Source organism: Anguilla anguilla, chromosome 2, assembly GCF_013347855.1.
Source record: "Anguilla anguilla isolate fAngAng1 chromosome 2, fAngAng1.pri, whole genome shotgun sequence".
Lineage (NCBI taxonomy): Eukaryota > Metazoa > Chordata > Actinopteri > Anguilliformes > Anguillidae > Anguilla > Anguilla anguilla.
In genome coordinates, this window is record NC_049202.1 from 22,574,016 (window position 1) to 22,595,580 (window position 21,565).

Sequence of the window (21,565 nt, forward strand, 5' to 3'; positions counted from 1 at the left end):
CACGTGGCTGTAAGCTGAACTCACGTCACTGGCGATCTCTCTGGAGGCTTTGGCTGTCTGGAAGGGGATGGCATCCAATCGCAGGTCGTACCCTGCAGACCTCACCTTGTCGCCGGACGTCTTGTACACTTTCTGTATAAGAAGAGGTGGAAAACAATCCAAGGTTTCTTATCTATTGAAATTATGAATTAACCTCCCTAAGGCTTTTTTTTTTTTTAAGTAAGGTTATGTCTGGTGCAATACTCTACAACACAGGACAGACTACTCACACCGCATGCATTTTAATCTTGATTGTGCTATTAGTATTTATATGCCTAGGAGATGCCTGTGTTCAGGTCAACCTCTACAGCGTACATTAAAGACATTTGAGTTTAACACCTGGCACCAGGTGAGATTCCTTTGTGGGAATCAATCAAGTGACCTTCTGCTTACAAGTCTATGTCCTTAACTACACTGCGCTATACTCTCCTTTCTGAGTTTTTTTGATAGCGCTGGTTGTTTAATCCTTTGAAGAGTGGGTTTTTTGGAATATAAGAAAAATACTAAGTCAGGGTTCTAGAACTAGCTTTCATTTACATCAACATTAGAATGTTCTGTTAAGAACATTCTAATCCAATATTGAACTCACAACAGTCAAATAAAGCAGTGTCCCTGTGTTATAAAGAGGTAATGAGTCTCACATCGCTGATGTGCCGAGCGTTTGCTCGGGCCCTGACGAAATCCGGGTGGTCTGCTGGCAGGGTGCATCTGTGCATGGCGTCCGCGTCTCCGGACTTATACAGCCTCTGGAATGCAGAAGGGCCAGGTCAGAACCGGGCCGTCACCACGTCAGAACAAAATCACAAATAGAGCAGTACTGGGTCAGAACCGGAAAAGAACCAAGTTAGTGTTTGACACCGGTGTACCTCATTGCACTGCAAGTAGCTGTTCTTGGCGTGGACCATGTCTGGAGAGTCTGCCACAGAGGTAAACTTCATACTGTCTGGATGCTGCCGATATTTCTTCTGCAAAAAGGTCAATGGAAAAAGGAAATAGGCTCAAATTCTCATAATGGCCTTCAAACACATAAATACAAATTAATTAACCTGAGCATGGTATTTACAGGATGAAACCTGGGATGCCAGGTTTTTAGGGGAGAGAGAGAGAGGGGGAGAGAGAGGGAAAGAGAGACTCACGTCGCTGATGAGCTCTCCTGCCTTCATGGCAGATTCCAGCTGGGGAGTTCCCATCGTCATCCAGGCCACGCCCCTCATGAAGTTCAGATCTGACTTGTACAGTTTCTGTGAGGGAGGGAGGTGGGACTTGAGTGGGGAGCGGAGACCCCAAGAGTGCACCCCAACCACACTGCAAATCCCACGTAACAAACTAGTGCAAAAGCCCCTCTTCCCTCCCTCTTTATTACATCCAATCACAAGCACATGAATAAATGATTAACAGTCCCTGCGTGCTCCACCCACCTCACTCTGCAGGTTGTAGGCCTTGCGGGCCCACTGGACCTTCATGTCGTCCGGCAGGACGGTGTAGGAGTGCGCCATGGTCTTGTAGTCCTGGTCGCTGGCCAGCGCCTGGGCCCTCTTGGCCTGCAGCAGCTGGAGGCCGTCCAGAGGCAGGTGATACTGGCCGCTGGTGGAGAGCGAGTCCTTGCGGTACTCCTGGTCGCTCTGAAGCTTCCCCATCTGCTTGCAGTGCAGCAGCTGCGGGTCGTCAAGGATACTGCGTGCCCCGATGTGCTTCCCTCTCTCTTTCACAAAGTTGTTCTTGTACTGGTACTGTGGGGAGTGGGGGTCAACAGTCAGTTCAAGCTTTAGGAAAATAATCATCATCAGCATAATCACAATCAGCAATAAATAATGAACAATAATGAACAAATGTTATACACACAACCATAAGAATTATTATTATTATTATTATTATTAGTATTATTATTATACATATGTATTTCTCTTAAAGTTCTTTCCAAAAAGTGCATAGTTTAAAAAAGGTCTGAATATAATTTTAGGAACATTGAAGCAGAAAAAATCACTTGATAAAGCACAATAAGCCTTAAAAAAGAAATGACAGACTGAGCAATATTCAGAGGCAGCCGGTCCATGAGAAAATGACTGCTGATTGGCTCAGCCAGTATGACCTTGGCAGGGGGTGGAGCTTACGTCACTAGCAATTCCTCCGGAGGTTTTCGCAGCCTGGAAGGGGATGTCCTGCATGGTGAGTTTGTATCCCTGTGCCCGCAGACTGTGCCAGGACTCCCTGTACTTAATCTGCAAAAATCACATCATATTCCACCATTTCACTCATACAACCGGCAATGCACGGTACAATCCAGTTGCGTTGGGATGTCTTCATCCTCTTCATGCCTTTTTTTTTGGCAAAAATTAACAGTGTCATATAATGCAGAAGGCAGTTCTGGTGTGCACAATGGGCCTCATTCACAAAACATTTCTTAAATTATTCTTACGTTTGTTCTTAAATATCTTCCTACATAAAAACAATATGAGATTCATGACACAGGTGCAGACCTTTGTTTTTGTGCATATCCCAGGTGTATGAGATGATGAATTCTGGCTGTTTGTGAAATTTTATGCACAATTTACAAATGCACAATTTTGTGCAGAATCCTGTTCAGGTGATTTGCATAAGGATACAGCCATGAACAAATACGATAATAAAAAAAAGATGGATGTTGAAATGTTCTTGGAAACATTCTTATAATTTTATAGAAATAAAATATTCCAAAATAAATTGAATATTTTATTTCTATAAACAATATATTTGTCAAGTCATATAAGTTGAGTTCCTTAGGATTCTGCTTAACAGATGCTTAAGAGGAATTAATGTGATGCATGTAGCTTTTCTACAATAGACATAAACATTAACAGAACAAAAAACAGTTCTGATCATTTTTTTCATCAATGTTAAATCAATCAATCAGTCAAAATAACAAACAGCTTGTGTTAGCACACTAATGATAAAGTGACTGTGACAGATAAGCTGACTGTAATGATGAGAGATATAAGTGCGCTCTGATAAAAGTGAATGCAGCTGATGTTACCTCGCTGAAGTTGGCAGCATTGATCTTGGCTTGTGTCAGCTCTGGACGCTGGGCGGTATTTGTGTAGTTATGCCTGGAGTTCACCCCTGCTTCTTTGTACAGGCGCTGTAAGAACAGCACTAGTTCAGAGACGGGCATGCAGGGCACCACACAGCCAATCACAGGGGCTTTGAGGGAGTAGAACTGCATAAACTGAGGCTTGTTAGCCAAACTGAGGCCCTTCAGTCAAAAATTGAGGCCTCATTTGCCCAGCTGAACATTGTTATTCAAACTGGAGTTTGCAAGCAAAAAGGAGCCATAGTGAAGCTGAGACTCATCAACTGACGCTGACAATCTCACCTCGTTAGAGATTTTGTTGCTGAATTTAGCATGGACAATGTCCGGAGAGTCAGCCACGGCTGTGTGCTTGAAGGAGTACGGCTGCTGGCGGTATTTTTTCTGTTGTACAAAAACAGGCAGGGAGAGAAGGATTGTGGGAAAGAGAGATAGTCAGAGCGATAGTCAGATGCATAGCAGCACAGTTTGTCACCTCAGGCCTCAACAATATGTACAGAAAATAAAAACTGCTGACCAACAACACCTACCAACACTTTCAGTATTATGAAAGCTACCAAAAATAACAACATGGGTGTTTTTCAGAGTGACCTACAATGATGTCTATGTTGTCTATCAGTCTACATGGATTTAACCACTGCTCTAACCAACGGAACAATGCACTTTCGCTAGTACTCTGTCAGTCTAACCAACACAGTTTTACTGATGCTCTTAAGTCTACACAACGCATGCTCACAAATACTTTTGAGCAGGGATCTGCATGCTGGTGTCATATGATGTCATAAACAGGCCAGGAGCAGATGCAGATGACCAATCAGTGAGCTCACCTCACTGAGGAGCTCAGTGGCTCGCTTGGACCCCTCAATCTGCACCGCCCCAGTGCTGATCCAGGCCACGCCCCTCAGGAAGTTCAGATCGGACCTGTAGAGTTTCTGTGGTGCAAAAAAAAAACCACGAATTACTCATACCATACACGCTTTGTTCAATACTCCTTCCATACACATTGCTGAGTACTCATACTCTCATACTCATGTCTTGTGTACACACTGCATACACACTGGGCAATAGTCACACTTTACACACTTTACACACTCCATACACACTCTCTGCTCATACCACACTGATGCCATACATACACTGTAACCACTCTACCATGTTAGACATGATTAAATTGAAAGGATTCTGACTGTGGATGGATGTGGTTGTAGATTATTTAAGTCGCAAAGCTTATTATTAAGATTCAGGCCCTGACTTCTGCATACAGAAGATCTCTTGAGGATCTATTTATGGTGCAAACAGCTCTAGACATTTTTATATGAATACCTCCATGGAACTACAGTATTCAAAATCACATGAGGGAACACAACTGTGGTATAGTACGGCAATGTTGCTTTTCTTACAACACAGGAAGATAAAAATGTCTCATATGTATGTAAAGAATGATAAAATGGCAAATTTTATTATTTTAACTACCTGAAAGTAATCCTCCTCTTCCCCCTCTGGCGTAAAGTATCACATTTTATTTCAAGAGCAAAGTTAAAAATACTTGATGACCTGGAAAAGGCCCACGACCCCCTCTCTCCTGTTATTACTGTGGTTATATCCACACACACTCCTTTGGATATGTCGGCACCAGCATTCATGTTACATATTGCACATTTCCTATTTTGAATTAAAAGAACAGTGAAGTAAATGAGTGAATAAATGCATTCGGTAATTAAGGAAATGGACAATGACGGTGAAGCTCTGAAATAAAAATAAAAGGATAATAAAATAAATGAGAATTTCTGTGGTGAGTGAATGAATGCATGAATTATAAAATAGGTTTCTGTGAGTGACGGAATGAGTAGATGAGAGAATGAACGTGTGAATGAGCAAATGAAAGGGCGGCGGGCTGCACCTCGCTCTGCAGGGCGTAGGCCCTCTTGGCAGCCTGGACCTTGAGGTCGTCGGGCAGGGTGGTGTAGCTGTGCAGGACACCCTTGTACTCCTGGTCGCTGATGAGTGACTGGGCCTTCTTGGCGTGGGCCACCTCCAGCATGTCCATGGGCAGGTGGAACTGAGAGTGCACCTTCACCGAGTCCTTCTTGTACTGAATCTGCGTTCAACACCACATGTGCAGCAGGGAGTATAATGGGTATGGAGCTGGTCTAAAGTTCACAGGTTTGATTTCCAGGTAGGACACTGCTGTTGTACCCTTGAGCAAGGTACTTAACCCGCATTGCTTCAGTATATATCCAGCTGTATAAATGGATGCAATGTAAATGCTATGTAAAGTTGTGTAAGTTGTCTGGATAAGAGCATCTGTTAAATGCCTGTAATGTAATGAACTGTAATGGGAGAGCTTGTACAAGGGTCAGTAAGGAGTTTCAAAAAAGACTAGGCTGTTATGCTCAAATTCAGTCATTTTTGTCCTTAATATCCAAACTGCAGCTGAGCTAAATTTATAACGCTGTGTGAAAAATAAAACTGAGAGGCTGAACTTTATCTGATCCTGACTGTGCCATTTGAAACACAGGAATCGCAGGCTGCATAAACAAAATGAAAGGGCAATCCTGTACCTCATCTAATGAGAGTAACTGAGGCTGAGCTACCAGGAACCTAACATTTTTAGATGTTCCTCTAATGAGATGGAATTTTGTCTGTTGAAGTATTTCTAATGCTTTCCACATAGGGCAGCAAAAACATGTCAACCATAGAGGGTATATAGTTCAGTGGTGTCAACTCTTCAGGTAATGGAAGCAGTCATACTGTTCTTCTGACACCAGAGGGTGATATTGCCCTGTGTAGTCTCTCTCTCTCTCTCTCTCTCTCTCTCTCTCTCTAGTACCTGATTCAATGTGAACCCAATGTGAATGACTTGAAAAAATTACAATGTCCTTGGAAAGTTGCCGGACAACCCACCATTTCACAATTTCAAATGAAATAATTTTTCACTGTCGAGCATAACTGTAAATAAGATGCAATCGTGTTTGTGGATTTATGTAACCATTCAGGGGAGCCTGGGTTCGCACTCACGGCCATGCCAGAAGTACTTACGTCACTCTGGAGCTGGCTGGCGTGGACGGAGTGCGCCATGTTTATATCGTCTTCCAGTCCCTTCAGCCCGATCATGCGGCCCTTCATCTTCTCAAAGTCCTCTTTGTACTTGTGCTGAAGAGGAAAAAGCACAGAACCCAGGGGAGAGAGTGAAGATTAATGGCCTTTTTTCTCTACTTACATACATTGGTGGGGGGTTTACCTGTCAGAGGGAATTAAAGTGGTCATTGCCATATGGGTCATGGGAAAGAGACAGGCATTCATGACAAAGAGGGAAATTGTCCAATGTCTCCTAATGTTAAGACAGACAGGGGAGTCGGGTTTGGGCAGGGATGACGAACATTGTACCTAACATTAGCCAGTCATATTTTATCCTCCCCGTCACAATGATATGGTTTTGCACAGATTTAGGAGCAGTAGCTGTGAGAAACTGAGGGACACACAGACTCACATCACTGAGGATGTCTCCAGAGGCCTTGGCTGCCTGGAAGGGGATGGCATCCAGCCGTAGTTTATACCCAGAGTCTCGGAGTTTAGTCCAAGACTGCTTGTAGTGCGACTGCGGGGGGGGGGAGATCTAAAATGTATTACATCATCATGGGCAAGATGACACAATTATGGGCAGGTAAGATCCTTGTGGCCATATTTAAAAAGAATGTGGCCTACTGAAGCAGATCATTAATTGCCTATCACAGCTACATTTGTTGACTGTAAGGGGCAGGGTTTCCCAGAATCCTTCATGCGCCTACAAAACCGCAGGGGCAAATTTACTGGCTGCTCGAGGAAGAAGAAATTCCTGTTTTACCCATGTTTGCACACACAGATTAGTTATATGATATGATCTGCAGTGGCAGGTATCCCACTATGCAATATTCCAGAGAGAAGGGAGTAGAGAAGGGGAGAAATGCAGAAGAAATCGAGGAGCGAAGGAAGTATAGAGGAGAATAGAGCCAGGAAAGAGAGGAGGTGGGAGAGGAGGAGAGGAGAGGGGAAAAGAATAGAGAAGATGGCAGAAGACGGGAATGTCTGACCTCGCTGATGTTCATGGCATTGAGTCTGGCCTGGACATGTTCTGGCAGGTCTCTCGTCAAGGTGTAGCTGTGCTTCAGGTTCTCGCCCTGCTCCCGGTAAAGTCTCTGAAATAATTAGTTTGGTGGAGGTCACATTATGTCTTACTATTCTCATGTTCTTATTTTCTGTGATTACATTCTGGCACTAACTTGAGAGGCACCACCAAGACCTATGTGCAGGTTATATGTCAGACCACATGCACCTATGGTCTTCTGGGCTAGTCTTTTTAAATGGGCTAATAAACGGCGTACACTTCCTGTTCTGATGAAGGCTTGATAGCCGAAACGTTAACTGTGCGGCATCAAAGCTATTATTTTTTGGAGCACTATACCAAGTATGCGTGTCTCACTTTGTTCAATTTTTAACACTCCTTTGACACTGCACCTTAGCTATTGGACAGGTGTGCGTGCATTTCTTCGAACATTACAACAGTTTCTGAAACAGCCATAGATGTGGATCACCACAGCCACACCCACTTTACCCAACTGCCACAGCCAATGCTCACATTTACACAGATAGAGCATACAATAACCACATAATCACTCACATTACACACATATAGAACACAGTCACCGTGACAGCTTTCACTTTACACATATACAGGACACAATCACCACTACAACATTCACATTACACACATACAGAACACAGTCATGATGACAGCCCTCATATTACATACAACAAAACAAAATCACGTCGACAACACCCTATTGCTTATGCACAGAACACAGTTATAACAGGCCAGCAACAATAGGCAGTGCTGATGCAAAGACAGCTGGAGGATAATTGGCTAGCAGCCATTACCATCACATTTAAATTGAATTGTGTAGTGTGTGCTTTATATGCAATTTATAGCTCTTTGCTGTCTTTATTAATAGTATACCTTTACTGTACAGTTTGATTGTCGTTTATGTTTTATGTTTCATGCTGGTGGAAACATAATGGAAGGATTAATGCGGCACTTCTATTCAAGGAGTGGTGGCCATTTCCATCATAACCGGATTTAAAGCCCAGATTTAAGACAATCTATTTCAGAAACACTGAACTGTTGCTGTATCCAGTCGAGAATGGATAATGACTATAAATAGAAGCATGATGCCTGTTTCTTACGTCTATGGCCTGCTTGTTGCTGAGCTTGGCTTGGACCATCTCTGGAGTGTTCTCTACGCTGGTGAACTTCAGATCACACGCCTGCTGCCGATACTTTTTCTGAAAAGACATTTAAAAAATAAACTGCCTGAGTGTATCTTAGACAATTAGGAGACATACAGCACATACTCTATGTATCCTGCATGTTTGTAAAGATGTGCATATACATATAATCATATACATGAACATGCAAAATTTATATACATGGTATATATAGTTTATATCTTGAAAAGAAAATCTTCCACCTTATATTACCAATACAAATAGGTACAGACAAGTCTGTATGCCAGTGAATAAGCATCAATGTGAATTAATTATCATATATAAACACACAACAGTAATTATTTCAGAGTACACATGATGCCTAACAGTTATCCTTAAGAGCTGGTGTCTCCAACACTGGTTCTAGGGAACCACAGGGTTGGCTGGTTTTTAATTTCACTTTATAACAAGCAGCCAATTTAGAGCCAAGACACCATGTAAAATGTGTAAACTGGCAGTCAGCTGTTCTAATGGATGAAATAAGTTCTGATTAACAATGAAACCAGAACATCCTTTGGCTCTCCAGGACCAAAACCCTATTTAAAGGAACATGTCTACAGTACAACAAATGAATGTGCTAGCAGAGCCTAACAATGCTTTTTCAGAGCTGTGTTATGCTATAAGATTTCCCTTAGCTCAGAGTGTCCAGGTACTAAGTGGTAGATGTGGGACACATCCAGGTTCTAGGACACAAATTTAAGAGGAAACAGCTGTTTTTGAGTATACAGTTGTGTTTACAGCATCAGGCCATGGAGAAAGATTCAGCCGTTGCTGAGCAGATCAGAGTACTGTCCAAATAACACAGTACATACATATGTTGACTAAAGGAAGTTCAGGGAAACCTAAAACTGAAAGTAATATTTCTCATATTTGGTATTTCCAAGGGTGATTTATGTGATGTTCTGACAGCACGGTTGCTGTTGGGGAGGTGCAGGGGCATTCTTGAAGGCCTTGAAATACTGCACAGCATGTATATTTGGGGCAGAAACCTTACCCCAGTCCATGTCACAGGATATTTACAGGGGTCTATTTAAACTGAGAGTACATGATCTTCTAATAATAACCACACAGACTTAGAGATGTAGGGAGGCCATTTTATAAAAAGACAATTTTTTATATGTACAGCAAATGATCAGACTTAAAAAATGTCCACGCTTCTGCTTTCTATCAAATTTGGGAGAGACAGTGGGACCAACGCTGAAAATGCACAGTTTCTGTAACTACAGTACAGCCTTCGGGATCATGAATGTCATACTGCAGCTGCTCCTAAGCAAAGCAAATATATGATGAATTATGCCATTGTGCATATGATCCAAATACCCATGGCGCAAACTCCAGCTTCAGATCATCAAGTAACCCCAAATCTGGACCAGAATCCTAAGTACCTCACAGTTACTTATGGCTGATAAGGTACCCATTACACAGTCAGAAATGATACAGTATCTCCTGAAAAGAATTGACCTCTATAACTGGGGTTTAACTAGGTCTGCAAAGTTAGTCAGAGGTCAAAGATCAGTACATATGAGAGGAATCTTTCAGCTCTTCTTTTATTGCCATTAGAACTGAGTGTGTGAGTGCATAGTGCAGTCTATGAATAAGTAGCTGTGGTTTTATCTGTATTTATGTGAGACATATTTTTACATATTTATTTTTCTTTTTTATTTATTTTTATAATTCAAAAATTCTATTATATTTACTATCAGAGAAAACATGACATTACCAAACCATCACCGCCTTGCGCCTATACAATTTCGCAGTGTGACCACATCGTGACTACTATGCGAATGCGGTGTGACCACAGTGTGGCCACACAGTGACCGTGGTGTGACCAAACTGTGACCCCACTGTGACCCCAGCTTACCTCGCTGATGAGATCTCCGGCCTTCTTGGCCTGCTCTACATCCATGGATCCAGCCGTCATCCAGCCCACACCCTTCATCCAGTTGAGATCAGACCTGTATTTTTTCTGATTACACAGAAGCAGCAAAAAAGGTTACCATCACATTACCTAATTTGGCTTGATATCAAACAAAACATACAACCTGCTAGCCAGGAAAAAGTAACAATTCTTTATGATAAGTTCTCACAATCATTACACATGTTTGTGAAGGGCTCTTCCGGACTAACCTCGCTCTGCAGGCTGTAGGCCTTCTTGGCCCACTCCACCTTCATGTCGCTGGGCAGGCAGGTGTAGTCGTGGAGGAAGGTCTTGTAGGTGGTGTCCGTGGCCAGATCCTGGGCCTTCCTGGCATGGGTGAGGTTCAGCATATCCAGCGAGGCGCTATAACGGGTCTTGGCATCCTCATACCCCTTCCTGTACTCCCTGTCGCTCTGCAGGTGAGTGGCGTGGGCAGAGTGGGCCATCTGGGAGTCATCGGTGACCGTTTTCACCCCGATCATCTTCCCCTTGGTCTTCTCATAGCTCTCTCTGTACTTGATCTGGGGGTGAAGGGATGCACAGGCATGGGTATAGAACTGTGGGTAATGCGGGTCTTATGTACAAAAGTATCCCCCTTTGGCTTAACAGAGGCGGAAATTATTCATAAATACATGCTGAGTCATTCAATGCCAGAATTGCTTGACAACAAAAATTGAACACGCCCTCTGAAGTATATTTTCTACTATATTTTAAGTAGGCAATTTCATTGTACGGAGACAAACATTTAAAAAACTCCAATGTAACTTAAAAATCGTTCATTCGGAATGGCCCAATTCTACAAATTTAAATAGTAAATTGTTCTGAGAAAGAGAGGTCTATTTGCAGCTCATTCAAACAATTTTGTATGCTCAGTTTTTTCATCTTTAAGTCGTTATTGCTGCACCAAATCAAAATGAATCCATTGTAAAATGACAGGGAAGTTTCCACTTAATGTTACTGAATCAGTGCTTGGTCAACTTTGAAAACAGGTGTGATCAAAACCAGCCTTTTACTTTATTTGCGCATTCAGATAATTTGAGATAATTTGACACAAAGATTGTTTTTGTGCTTAGAGGACTGAGATGAAGAGCAGCCACATGCAAACTAATGCAGCAGAGAAGAAGAAACTTGTCATGATCTTTGCTCATAAAATATCTTTCGAAGGCTGATTTGATGGCCGAAATATTATGTTTCACGACAAAAACGTGACATATTTTTGTACTTCTGAACTGCGCTCACTAATTGTTTGGGCATGGTTGGGACTTGATTTGCATTAATACCTTAAAGAACCAGTCACTAATTGTGTGTTATATGTATATACTGTACTGTATGTATCTATGTATTCATGTATCTATGTATTTATGTGAGGCTGCAAGGCAAAAAATGTGAAAACAAATTTCCCCTGAGGGGACAATAAAGTATTGTATTGTATTGTATTGTATAGTAATTTGGCGTGGATAGCATTGGCAGCTGTTGCACACCATTCAACACAAACTGCTCTCTGTATTTTTTCCCCTCAGACTCTGATTTGTACAGGAAGTAAGACACTCACATCGCTTGCAAGATCCCTCTTGGCTTTGGCGGTGAAGATGGACAGAGCATCCAGGCGCAGTTCAAAGCCCTTCTCCCTCTGCTTCTCCCAGCTGCTTCGGTACAATTTCTGGAAAAGCAGAAAGAAAGGATTGTGAACAAAAGAGAAATCAGTCACACAGGGCTTCATATCACCATATGGTATGGCTTCGGGAAAACAATTCATTAGCTCAATTGATTCACTAGTCTGAATCCTGAAGCAGTGCTTCAAGGTACTTCATTGTGTACCCTGACTCAGATCTAATAATGTTCTGTGTGCCCATGGCAACAAAGTAGAATGTAAGCTGAATAAATTCATCAGACAGTGAGGCAATGTGAGGGCACTGGAGTGGGAACCTATATCCCAGTGTGATGCCATGTGAGGATAGCTTTACTGCTTAGTATAGTGGGGCTTAAAAGAAGCGGCTATGACAGGATTCACTTTTCATCGAAGCCGATTGTATGTAAACTGTCAGTCATTCCTGGGTATTATTTTTCCATACAGTGATGTGTTTGTGATGAAAGAGAAGAAAAAGAAAACAGAATAGATTTTGCCAGTACGGTCCAACAGCAAAGTGAGTTTGCTTCAGCGTTACTCCACTTTACCGAGGGGTTTTATAAGAGTCCTGTCGTGACTTTAAATGGCTATCCTGAGTAGGCAAGACTTCAGACATTCCTATGACTGCACAGCAGTCTGGTAATGTTGTGAGCAAGTTTGAAGAGTGTTGTGCAAATCTTTAGCGATCATATTGCTCATTAGCATGGTAATAATGTAAGTTAGGAGAGCTCTGTGGGAATGTTCAGCCATGACCCTGCTCAGCAGCATGGTAGCATTGTGGGAATGTTCATAAAACTTTTAATCTATACTACCATCAGTATGTTTGGAAAGCTCTGTGGGAATGTTTGTAACATTGCATGAAGGTTATGACAGCACTATGAGAATGTTCCTAAAGCTGTGAGGAGGTTCGGGGACAGTTGTGGGAATATTAACAACACTGAGCGCAAGATTAGGAGAGCATCAAGAGAATGTTCGGTACGTACTGCGCTGAGCAGCTCGGCATTGGCCTTCGCCTGTTTGAAGAGAGGTTCATCTTTGCTCATGGTGTACTGGTGTATCGTCTCCTCAGTGCCCGACTTGTACGCCACCTGCAGGGACAGCAACTCCAGTTAGATCAAAGCTTTCAACATGTTTTCAGTCTACCTGATAAAGCTGAAGTTCCAAGCATTGTGACATGCAGGCTGTGTGGATTTTTCGATAAACCTCTAAATTGAGGGGCACTGAGACAGAAATATTGACAAGCAGTTAAAGTTTTTTTTAAAAACTTGCAGCGTTTAACCTTGGGTCAGTGTTTAACCTTGCAACAGTGTTCAACCTTTGGACAGCGTTGTACACAGACTGTATGAATTGCAGGGACTGTACTTCACCCACAATTGTGTTCACTCACCCCACTCTGAAGCTCCTGACTCTTCTTTGCGTGTTTGATAGACAGCGTATCTGCCACCTGCGTAAACTTCACACTGTCCGCCTTCTGCCTGTATTTTTTCTGCAAGGACACACACCAAACACTAGTGGCATCACTGAGAAAAACAACAGGTATTACTACCATCGCTGAGAACAGCACACACATCTGTCATCACTGAGAGATACACCACACAAGTCACTTAGAGACACATCACACTATGCTGTCACTACTGACAATCCATGCGCTATGTTATCATTTTTGAGAGACACATTGCACATTATACCATCGCAAAGAACAATAACACACTTTTGTCATCGCTGAGACACACACACACTCACTGGGAGACACACTACAGGGGCGACATAGCTCAGGAGGTAAGACCGATTGTCTGGTAGTCGGAGGGTTGCCGGTTCAAACCCCGCCCTGGGCATGTCGAAGTGTCCTTGAGCAAGACACCTAACCCCTAACCCCTAACTGCTCTGGCAAATGAGAGGCATCAATTGTAAAGCGCTTTGGATAAAAGCGCTATATAAATGCAGTCCATTTACACTATATGCTACTGTCATAACTGAGTGACACTCCACTTTACTATCATTGATGAGTTAGACAGTTTACACAGTTTCCATTTGAACATGTCCATGCGCTATAACTGGATTACAGAAATGACTACTTCTTATCATTATTATGTGATCATATTATATGCAGTTGAGGCCAAAAGTTTACATACACCTAGGCTAAAGACGTTCGAAACTCTTTTTTCACAACTCCACACATTTCATGTTACCACACATTTCCTGGGCTAAGTTAATTAGGGTATCTACTTTATTTCCATAAGAGGTCTTTTCAAAATAATAGCTAAGAGACAGATTTATTTCAGCTTTTATGTACTGATGTCAGATTTTCAGTGGGTCAAAAGTTCACATACACTTTGTTAGTATTTGGTAGCATTACAATTGGCCAATCAGAAGCTTCTAAAAAGTCATTACATCAGTTTCTGAAATCTTCCAAACTGTGTCTAGAGACAGTCAACTTAGTGTGTGTAAACTTTTGACCCACTGGAATTCTGATATAGTGAATTAAGCCAAAATAAATCTGTCTGTCATCTATTGTTCTAAAATTACCTCTGATGTGAACAAAGTAGATGCCCTAACTGACTTACCAAAAGAAATGTATGGTAACATGAAATGTGCGGAGTTGTGAAAAACTGAGTTTGAATATCTTTAGCCTAGGTGTATGTAAACTTTTGGCCTCAAATGTAGACATTGAATATCATTGTAATTTGCATCACTCGTAGATCCAGGTCTCACCTCGCTCAGTAAATCTCCAGCCTTCTTGGCCTGGGTCACATCCAGACAGCCGTCAGCCTCCCACCCCACACCTTTCATCCAGGTAAGATCAGATCTGTACTGATTCTATCCTCCGACAGGAATCGAGGGAGAGCGACAAAAAGGAGTGGGAAAGAGGGAGCAGGAGAAGTGGGGGAGTCAGTTCTCTCATATGCAGGAGGTGGAACACTTTGGTGTGTCCACACTCTGTTTACCACGTGACCATGTGTAGCTAGGGTCTGAACACAGTGACTACCATGTGACCATGTGCAGCTAGGGTCTGAACACAGTGACTACCATGTGACCATGTGCAGCTAGGGTCTGAACACAGTGACTACCATGTGACCATGTGCAGCTAGGGTCTGAACACAATGTTTACCATGTGCAGCTAGGTTCTGAAGACAGTGTTTACCATGTGCAGCTAGGTTCTGAAGACAGTGTTTACCATGTGCAGCTAGGTACTGAACACAGCAGTTACCATGTGCGCAGTCAGGGTTTGAACACAACACTCACTGTGTGCATAGGCAGGGTTTGAACACAAGATTCACTTTGTGCAACGTCTGGGTTTAAGCAAAGTATTTACTGTGTGAAAAGCCAGATTCTGAACACGGCATTCACTGTGCTTTTTCCTTCTCACCTCGCTCTGCAGGTTATAGGCTTTCTTGGCTTGTTGGACCTTGATGTCATCAGGCAGGATAGTGTAGTCATGAAGCTTCTTCCTGTAGTCTAGGTCGCTGGCCAGAGCCTGTGCCTTCTTAGCATGGCTCAGATTGACCATGTCCAAGGGTAGGTGGAAATTAGCCTGCTTCTCTTTGGAGCCTTTTTTGTACTCAATCTATGGAGAGAGGCGGAGAGGACACCACTGTATGAGATAACTGGGAGAATCACTCTTAAAGAACACACAAGCACACACAGAGTTGAGGAAAATACATTTTAATTTTCCTTTGATTGATTAAATTGCCGTTTTTGATAGAATAGGAAATGAGATGAACCGATTACGTGGAAATGGCAAACAACATCAATTTTGTGTTAATCTGTCTCATTTGTGCAATCCCAGGGAAGGGATGGGAGTTGAGGGCTTGTTTTGGCACCTTCACTCGGTTGGCACACCCCACCCCCCCCAACCCACCCCTCACCTCGCTGCTCAGTTTGGCCACCTGGAGAGAGTGCAGGGTCTTGGAATCACTCACGTTGAACCCCACGACCTTGTCTTTGTTCTTCATGAATAATTCTTTGTACTTAATCTGTGTTCGACAGTAGAAATTACACTCAATATGTGCCTGACTCATCAGAACCAGGGGACTGGTTCATCACACAGAGTTAGTAGTAAACTTCCACAAACCATAAACTGACTGATTTTGGGGGTGATGAATGTGAATGTCATCATCACACAGCCAGCTTCATCTCTACTGTAATGGACTGGATATCCCAGATGTATTATTATATGTATTCATTGATTTATTCATTCATTCCTACATTTGTCTCACTCATTTGTCTGAGTTAGTACTTGAAATGACTGCCATTCGACAGTACATTTTGCACTGATGTAAAAAGTGGAATATTACATTTTGACCACTAGGGAAATTTCTGAGCACAGCACTTACATCACTGGCCAGGTCTCTGGATGCTTTGGCCGCTTTGACGGTCAGGGTATCAGCACCAATATCACAAGACTTGGATTTGGTCTTCTCCCAGTCCTCCTTGTATTTTATCTGTTCAGAGAAGATAGGACATATGAAGAGAATGATAGAGATTTTTTTAAGATTCAGCATTTCTCTATAAAGGGAAATGCCACTCTCCGTTCACACTGGCCCTGAGATGTGTTTTGCAAAGCTCATCTGTGCAGGATTGATCTAAACAGGCAAGTTTAAACAAAGGCGGCAGTGTACTATAATGGCTAAGGAGTTGGTCTTGTAACCTAAAGGTAACAGGTTCGATTCCCCGGTAGGACACTGCCGTTGTACCCTTGAGCAAGGTGCATTGCTCCAGTATGTATCCAGCTGCATAATTGGATACAATGTAAGTCACTCTGGATAAGAGCGTCTGCTAAATGCCTGTAAACTAAACTAAACTATGTAAACTATTATGGGCCTTATGACACATTTATTTCACAGCCTGGATAGAGTCTTGCATTAAATATTTGTTATGAGCAGATAAACTTGGATGTGGAGGTAAAGGTGGAGCTCCTGTATGGCGGTAAGGGTGGAGGTCCCTTAGGGAGGTGACAGTAGAGTTCTGGTGGGAAGGTGTGGTTGGAGCTGCTGTAGGAAGGTAAGCGTGGAGCTCCTGTGTGGAGGTAAGGGTGGAGCTCCCGTAGGGAGGTGAGGATGGCGCTCCCGTGTGGAGGTTAGGGTGGGGCCCCTGTGTGGAGGTGAGGATGGGGCTCCAGTGTGGAGGTTAGGGTGGAGCTCCTGTGTGGAGGTGAGGGTGGACCTCCCGTAGGGAGGTGAGGATGGCGCTCCCGTGTGGAGGTTAGGGTGGGGCTCCAGTGTGGAGGTTAGGGTGGAGCTCCTGTGTGGAGGTGAGGGTGGAGCCCCTGTGTGGAGGTAAGGGTGGAGCTCCCGTAGGGAGGTGAGGATGGCGCTCCCGTGTGGAGGTTAGGGTGGGGCTCCTGTGTGGAGGTGAGGGTGGAGCTCCCGTAGGGAGGTGAGGATGGCGCTCCCGTGTGGAGGTTAGGGTGGGGCTCCTGTGTGGAGGTGAGGGTGGAGCTCCTGTTCGGAGCAATTCCTGTAAGGAGAGAGCTGGATGCTTACATCGCTGTAGAGCTCAGCATTAGCCTTGGCATTCTTGATCTGAGGGAGATCCTGGGACAGGGTGTACTGCGACTTTGTCTTCTCGTAGTTTGCCCGATAGTTCAGCTGGGGGATGTGGGACAGACATTACGGAACGTTGCATCAGTTTTGTAGGGCACTACCTCAGAGTAGTAAAGCAGTGAATCTGCCATTAAAACATGCCCCTGTGCCCTTCTTCTCAAAACAAAACAAAATCTCTTCAACAGCTGACTGATCAAAACAGAAAAAGCCAAGAGGATTCGGAATAATTATATTTTAGATGTAAAATTTTAGAAAATGCAGCAGTGGCTTACTTGAAATACATGGAAAAAAGCACAAAGCTTTTGTACGTTACATCTTTGGCTGCATGCTTATATCTTAGCACTACAGGTTCCCAGGTTGATGCTTTATCACTGATGTATTTCTTGTTACCGCATTCTGCACCCATAATGCATTTGATCAGAATGAATGAAACAAGGAATTCATCCAAACTGTAAAATGAGATCATTTCATTTAAACGGCTATTAAAACAGCAAATGCGAGTTCTGTTTTAGTTCTGACTCAGTTCTGCAGACATTGTTGCGAAACCCGCCTGCATTAGTAAACAAGTGGCTATGCTCTCCTCACTTCGCCCCGGCGCTCGGGGTACAGTCTGGGGGGGGGGGGGTAATCTGTGGCGGTAAATTCCAGAAATAGAGGAGTGTGTCTGACTGGACAGATCACTGCACACTGACGCCGGCCCCCGGCATTCTGTGGAAGCCGGGACGCTTATTATAGCCATCACGATACAATTATGTCATTCCTGCACAGAGGTAAACAAAACCCTCCACCAAACAGGTCAAACAGTTCCTATATCAAGTTACGAAGGTGGGAAGCAACTGAACCAATGTTGTTAAAATGATGTGATTAGTATTGTATGGTACATAGTGAACGTGGGATCTATATCCAGGTACATTTGTGATTGCTGGCTCTGTTCAGTGGAACTGTTACTGAATTAGCTGAGCCATTTGACATTTTGTCCATGGCAGAGTTACTTACATGACTGAGTTGTTGAGCGTTGATTCTGGCCTGAATGATGTCAGGGGTGTCAGTTACAGAGCTGAACTTCAGCTTGTCAATGTGCTGTCTGTAGTTGACCTGGTTTAGAGAAAACAATCAGAGCTGGTTAAGACACAGGAAATAATTGCAAATCCATCTATCATCTTGGTTTTCTGAGGTCAAAAGTGAGATGTTTACTGAAGTGAAAGCCATCTTCACCAGCTCTTACTAAGTGTCTTATTGGAGGTAATAGTGTCGTTGCTGTGTCCCACAAAGACTCTGAGCCTAGTAGCATAATGCTATGTACAATAATGGTTAGGGAACTGTGCTCGTAACTCATATATTGTGGATTTGTTCCCCAGCTGGGATGCTGCCGTGAACAAGGTAGTTATCCTGAATTGCTTCAGAAAAATATCCAGCCATACAAATGGACTATATGTACAAAAGGCAATGTGCATACGTTTCACATCATATAGTCTATAAGCGTGTCTGCTAAATGCTGAAATGTAACATATCCTGCTGGTTGGATGCAAGACACAATGCTCCACCCTGGTGCCTCGCCCTGCTGTTGCACCCTAATTGCGAGAGTATGTGTTTTGGGACATACGTCTTTGAGCGGATCCAGTTTCCTCTGTGCTTTGTAGCCCGGGGTGATGGTTGCTGGGTAGTTATATTCGCCTTGAACATTCTTCTCCTGCTCATACTCAGACTTGTAGGCAATCTGAAAGATACAGTTCAATGGTCATTCATTCCTTACTGGACTGTTGGGTAGGAGAGGAGATGCAAGTGATGCCTATTGCAAGTGATGTGCATTGCCCTTACGTTGCTGGCCAGTTTTCTGGCTTTCATGGCGTGCATGGTTTTCTTGTCCAAGCCAGAGCCCTCGTAGTGCCCCTTCATGTGGTTAGTGTACTTCTCCTTGTATTTGTTCTGCAAGAAGAGACAAACACACCGATTCGTTCACATACTCACTACCCACTTGAAAATATTGTATCGTATTCAGTGGTGGATTCATGTGTTGACTCAAATCAAACTGTAGTGTCTGGTTGACTTTCTCAGACTTCACAGTCGATGGAATCCAATCCCTTTTCCAATGTATTAACGCCAAGGAAATACTGAAACTCCCAATGTAATATTTTAACAGATGCATGTTTGGATTATTTAAATAATGTATAATGAATGAATTCTCTCCACTAATTCATCATCCACGGCAGCCATATAAATTGTATCAGCACACTGTGAGGTACATTTTTTTAAATTTTATATTGTGAGGGTTTTGCACAGACAGGATTCCTGACACACTGACACACTACCTGACCCCAGGTGAAGGGGGTTGTTGTTATGGATCACAGTTGAGCAGATCCACCAAATTTTTTAATCACACAGTAAAATGTTCAGTGTTAAATCAACTCTTACAGAATACATATGGTACCTAATGGACTAAAATGTCCTCTGGTAGAGTTGAATTAACACTGAACATTACTGAGCATCTACAGTATATGCCCCCCCCACAATGTCAGGCAGGTACCGTATTGTAAACTTAAGTTCATCTGTGCAGTGTTGATTGAGTAGAGAAATTCCAGTGTCTTTGAGCTGCTACTTACATCACTGGCAAACTGGGACGCTTTAGAAGATGTCTTAAACTGTGGAGTCTCGCAGAAGTTAATGCTGTGGCCTTTGGTGTTCTCCAGATCCTTCCTATACTCCACCTGGGTAAAGAATGCACACCACAACACTGGTTTCTCCATCAGTAACTCATGCTGAATCTGGCATCTGAAAGGCGTGTCTGTAATGGCTTTTTCAACACCATCTTTGGGTGTTCAGATAAACTCCTCTGTCTACAGCACACATTAATCCTGCACCCCCAGCGGCCTTTGCTCCATGTGAACAATATCAGCACAACTAGAGAAAATGCGGTGGCAAAACGGGCCATGAACGAGGCATGCAGACTTGGAATGCAGGCCACACCACACACCGCTCACTGGTCAGAAAAACAGGCCGTGGAGGTTCAGAACCCATTTCCAAACACACATTTCTGAACCATAGGTAAATAATGGTCTGTCAGTGGCCTGTGAGCGGTCTGGATTCAAAATGGTGGGAATCTCTGACGTGTCAGGAATGTAAAGTACTAAAGATCGGGACTGGAACAAGGTCTATATCTCCCGCTCTCCATCATTCACCGTCTGACTGATTGCAAAAGATCACTAGCCAGAAATAAACAGGTGTACCATTCACACGACAGACAACTCGCTCAGAGGAGAGACACTGTCTGGCCTCGGTGACTGCAAGCGATGACAACGGAGCTGCAGTCATAACTGAATCATGCCGGTGAAGTAAGCCTAGAGGCCTCCAGATACCACCGAGCTGACTACATCAAATGCACCCGCAGATAAATGTCAATCATTTCTCGAAAGCACAGGGGGGCGGCCCTCACCTCGCTGACCAGCTTGTTAATCTTACGCGCGCTCTTGAGTGCCAAGTTGTCTTCAGAGGTGATGGTGTGGTAGTGCGCTGACCCCTTCATCTTTGACAGGTCTTTCTTATACTTCAGCTGTGAAAAGATTAGATGCAGTCCTTGGTAAACATAGAGCTTGGTTCAGGGGGAAAGTATGACGGAGACAAATAGTAAAAGGAGAGCCGGGGTCACACATTCTGCCACAGGTCCTGCTCGTCCATCAGGCTACATTCCTCCCGCATGAGGGAATGCGGTGTGCACACGCACAGAGACGCCGCCGCTAATTCTGTCTGCCCCGGAGCCAAGCGAGTGACAGCATTGCATTCCTGGGTCAATGTCATAAAATGGCCCTCAATGCCCGATCAATGTCACAGCAACACTTGTAGTCAGCGGCGTAACCCTAGGGCCACGGCCAGGCCAGGCCAGGCCAGGGATGGGGGGGGAGGGGGGGTGCTTGTTTATTTGGCTAGTTTGTCGGACACACAGGCTTTCTATTGAAATGTATGGTCCAACAGGTCTGTGATAACGGAGTTGAATAAAAAGCAGAATTTGCAACTGACCCCTATTAGATGATATAAATAAAATTGCAGCATCCTTATATAGAGATACAGTAAGTCAAATA

At 43.5% G+C, this 21,565-nt stretch overlaps 1 protein-coding gene across 3 annotated transcripts in view; it reads right to left on the reverse strand.

Annotated features, from left to right (window-relative positions):
• The window catches only part of nrap (nebulin-related anchoring protein), a 32,468-nt gene that overhangs the window by 2,348 nt on the left and 8,555 nt on the right, over positions 1 to 21,565 (reverse strand). For all 3 annotated transcript variants that reach the window (XM_035404304.1, XM_035404303.1, XM_035404302.1), the window contains 29 exons: positions 20,923 to 21,039; positions 20,093 to 20,197; positions 19,311 to 19,418; positions 19,096 to 19,209; positions 18,489 to 18,587; positions 17,433 to 17,537; positions 16,284 to 16,391; positions 15,816 to 15,923; positions 15,317 to 15,514; positions 14,662 to 14,766; positions 13,337 to 13,435; positions 12,933 to 13,037; positions 11,875 to 11,982; positions 10,532 to 10,843; positions 10,266 to 10,370; positions 8,324 to 8,422; positions 7,174 to 7,278; positions 6,594 to 6,701; positions 6,143 to 6,256; positions 5,004 to 5,201; positions 3,931 to 4,035; positions 3,389 to 3,487; positions 3,050 to 3,154; positions 2,151 to 2,258; positions 1,458 to 1,769; positions 1,176 to 1,280; positions 906 to 1,004; positions 681 to 785; positions 25 to 132 (listed from right to left, as the gene is read on the reverse strand). In XM_035404304.1, the coding sequence (XP_035260195.1) occupies positions 25 to 132; positions 681 to 785; positions 906 to 1,004; positions 1,176 to 1,280; positions 1,458 to 1,769; positions 2,151 to 2,258; positions 3,050 to 3,154; positions 3,389 to 3,487; positions 3,931 to 4,035; positions 5,004 to 5,201; positions 6,143 to 6,256; positions 6,594 to 6,701; positions 7,174 to 7,278; positions 8,324 to 8,422; positions 10,266 to 10,370; positions 10,532 to 10,843; positions 11,875 to 11,982; positions 12,933 to 13,037; positions 13,337 to 13,435; positions 14,662 to 14,766; positions 15,317 to 15,514; positions 15,816 to 15,923; positions 16,284 to 16,391; positions 17,433 to 17,537; positions 18,489 to 18,587; positions 19,096 to 19,209; positions 19,311 to 19,418; positions 20,093 to 20,197; positions 20,923 to 21,039 (3,666 nt within the window). The remainder of the gene's footprint in view (positions 1 to 24; positions 133 to 680; positions 786 to 905; positions 1,005 to 1,175; positions 1,281 to 1,457; positions 1,770 to 2,150; positions 2,259 to 3,049; positions 3,155 to 3,388; positions 3,488 to 3,930; positions 4,036 to 5,003; positions 5,202 to 6,142; positions 6,257 to 6,593; positions 6,702 to 7,173; positions 7,279 to 8,323; positions 8,423 to 10,265; positions 10,371 to 10,531; positions 10,844 to 11,874; positions 11,983 to 12,932; positions 13,038 to 13,336; positions 13,436 to 14,661; positions 14,767 to 15,316; positions 15,515 to 15,815; positions 15,924 to 16,283; positions 16,392 to 17,432; positions 17,538 to 18,488; positions 18,588 to 19,095; positions 19,210 to 19,310; positions 19,419 to 20,092; positions 20,198 to 20,922; positions 21,040 to 21,565) is intronic.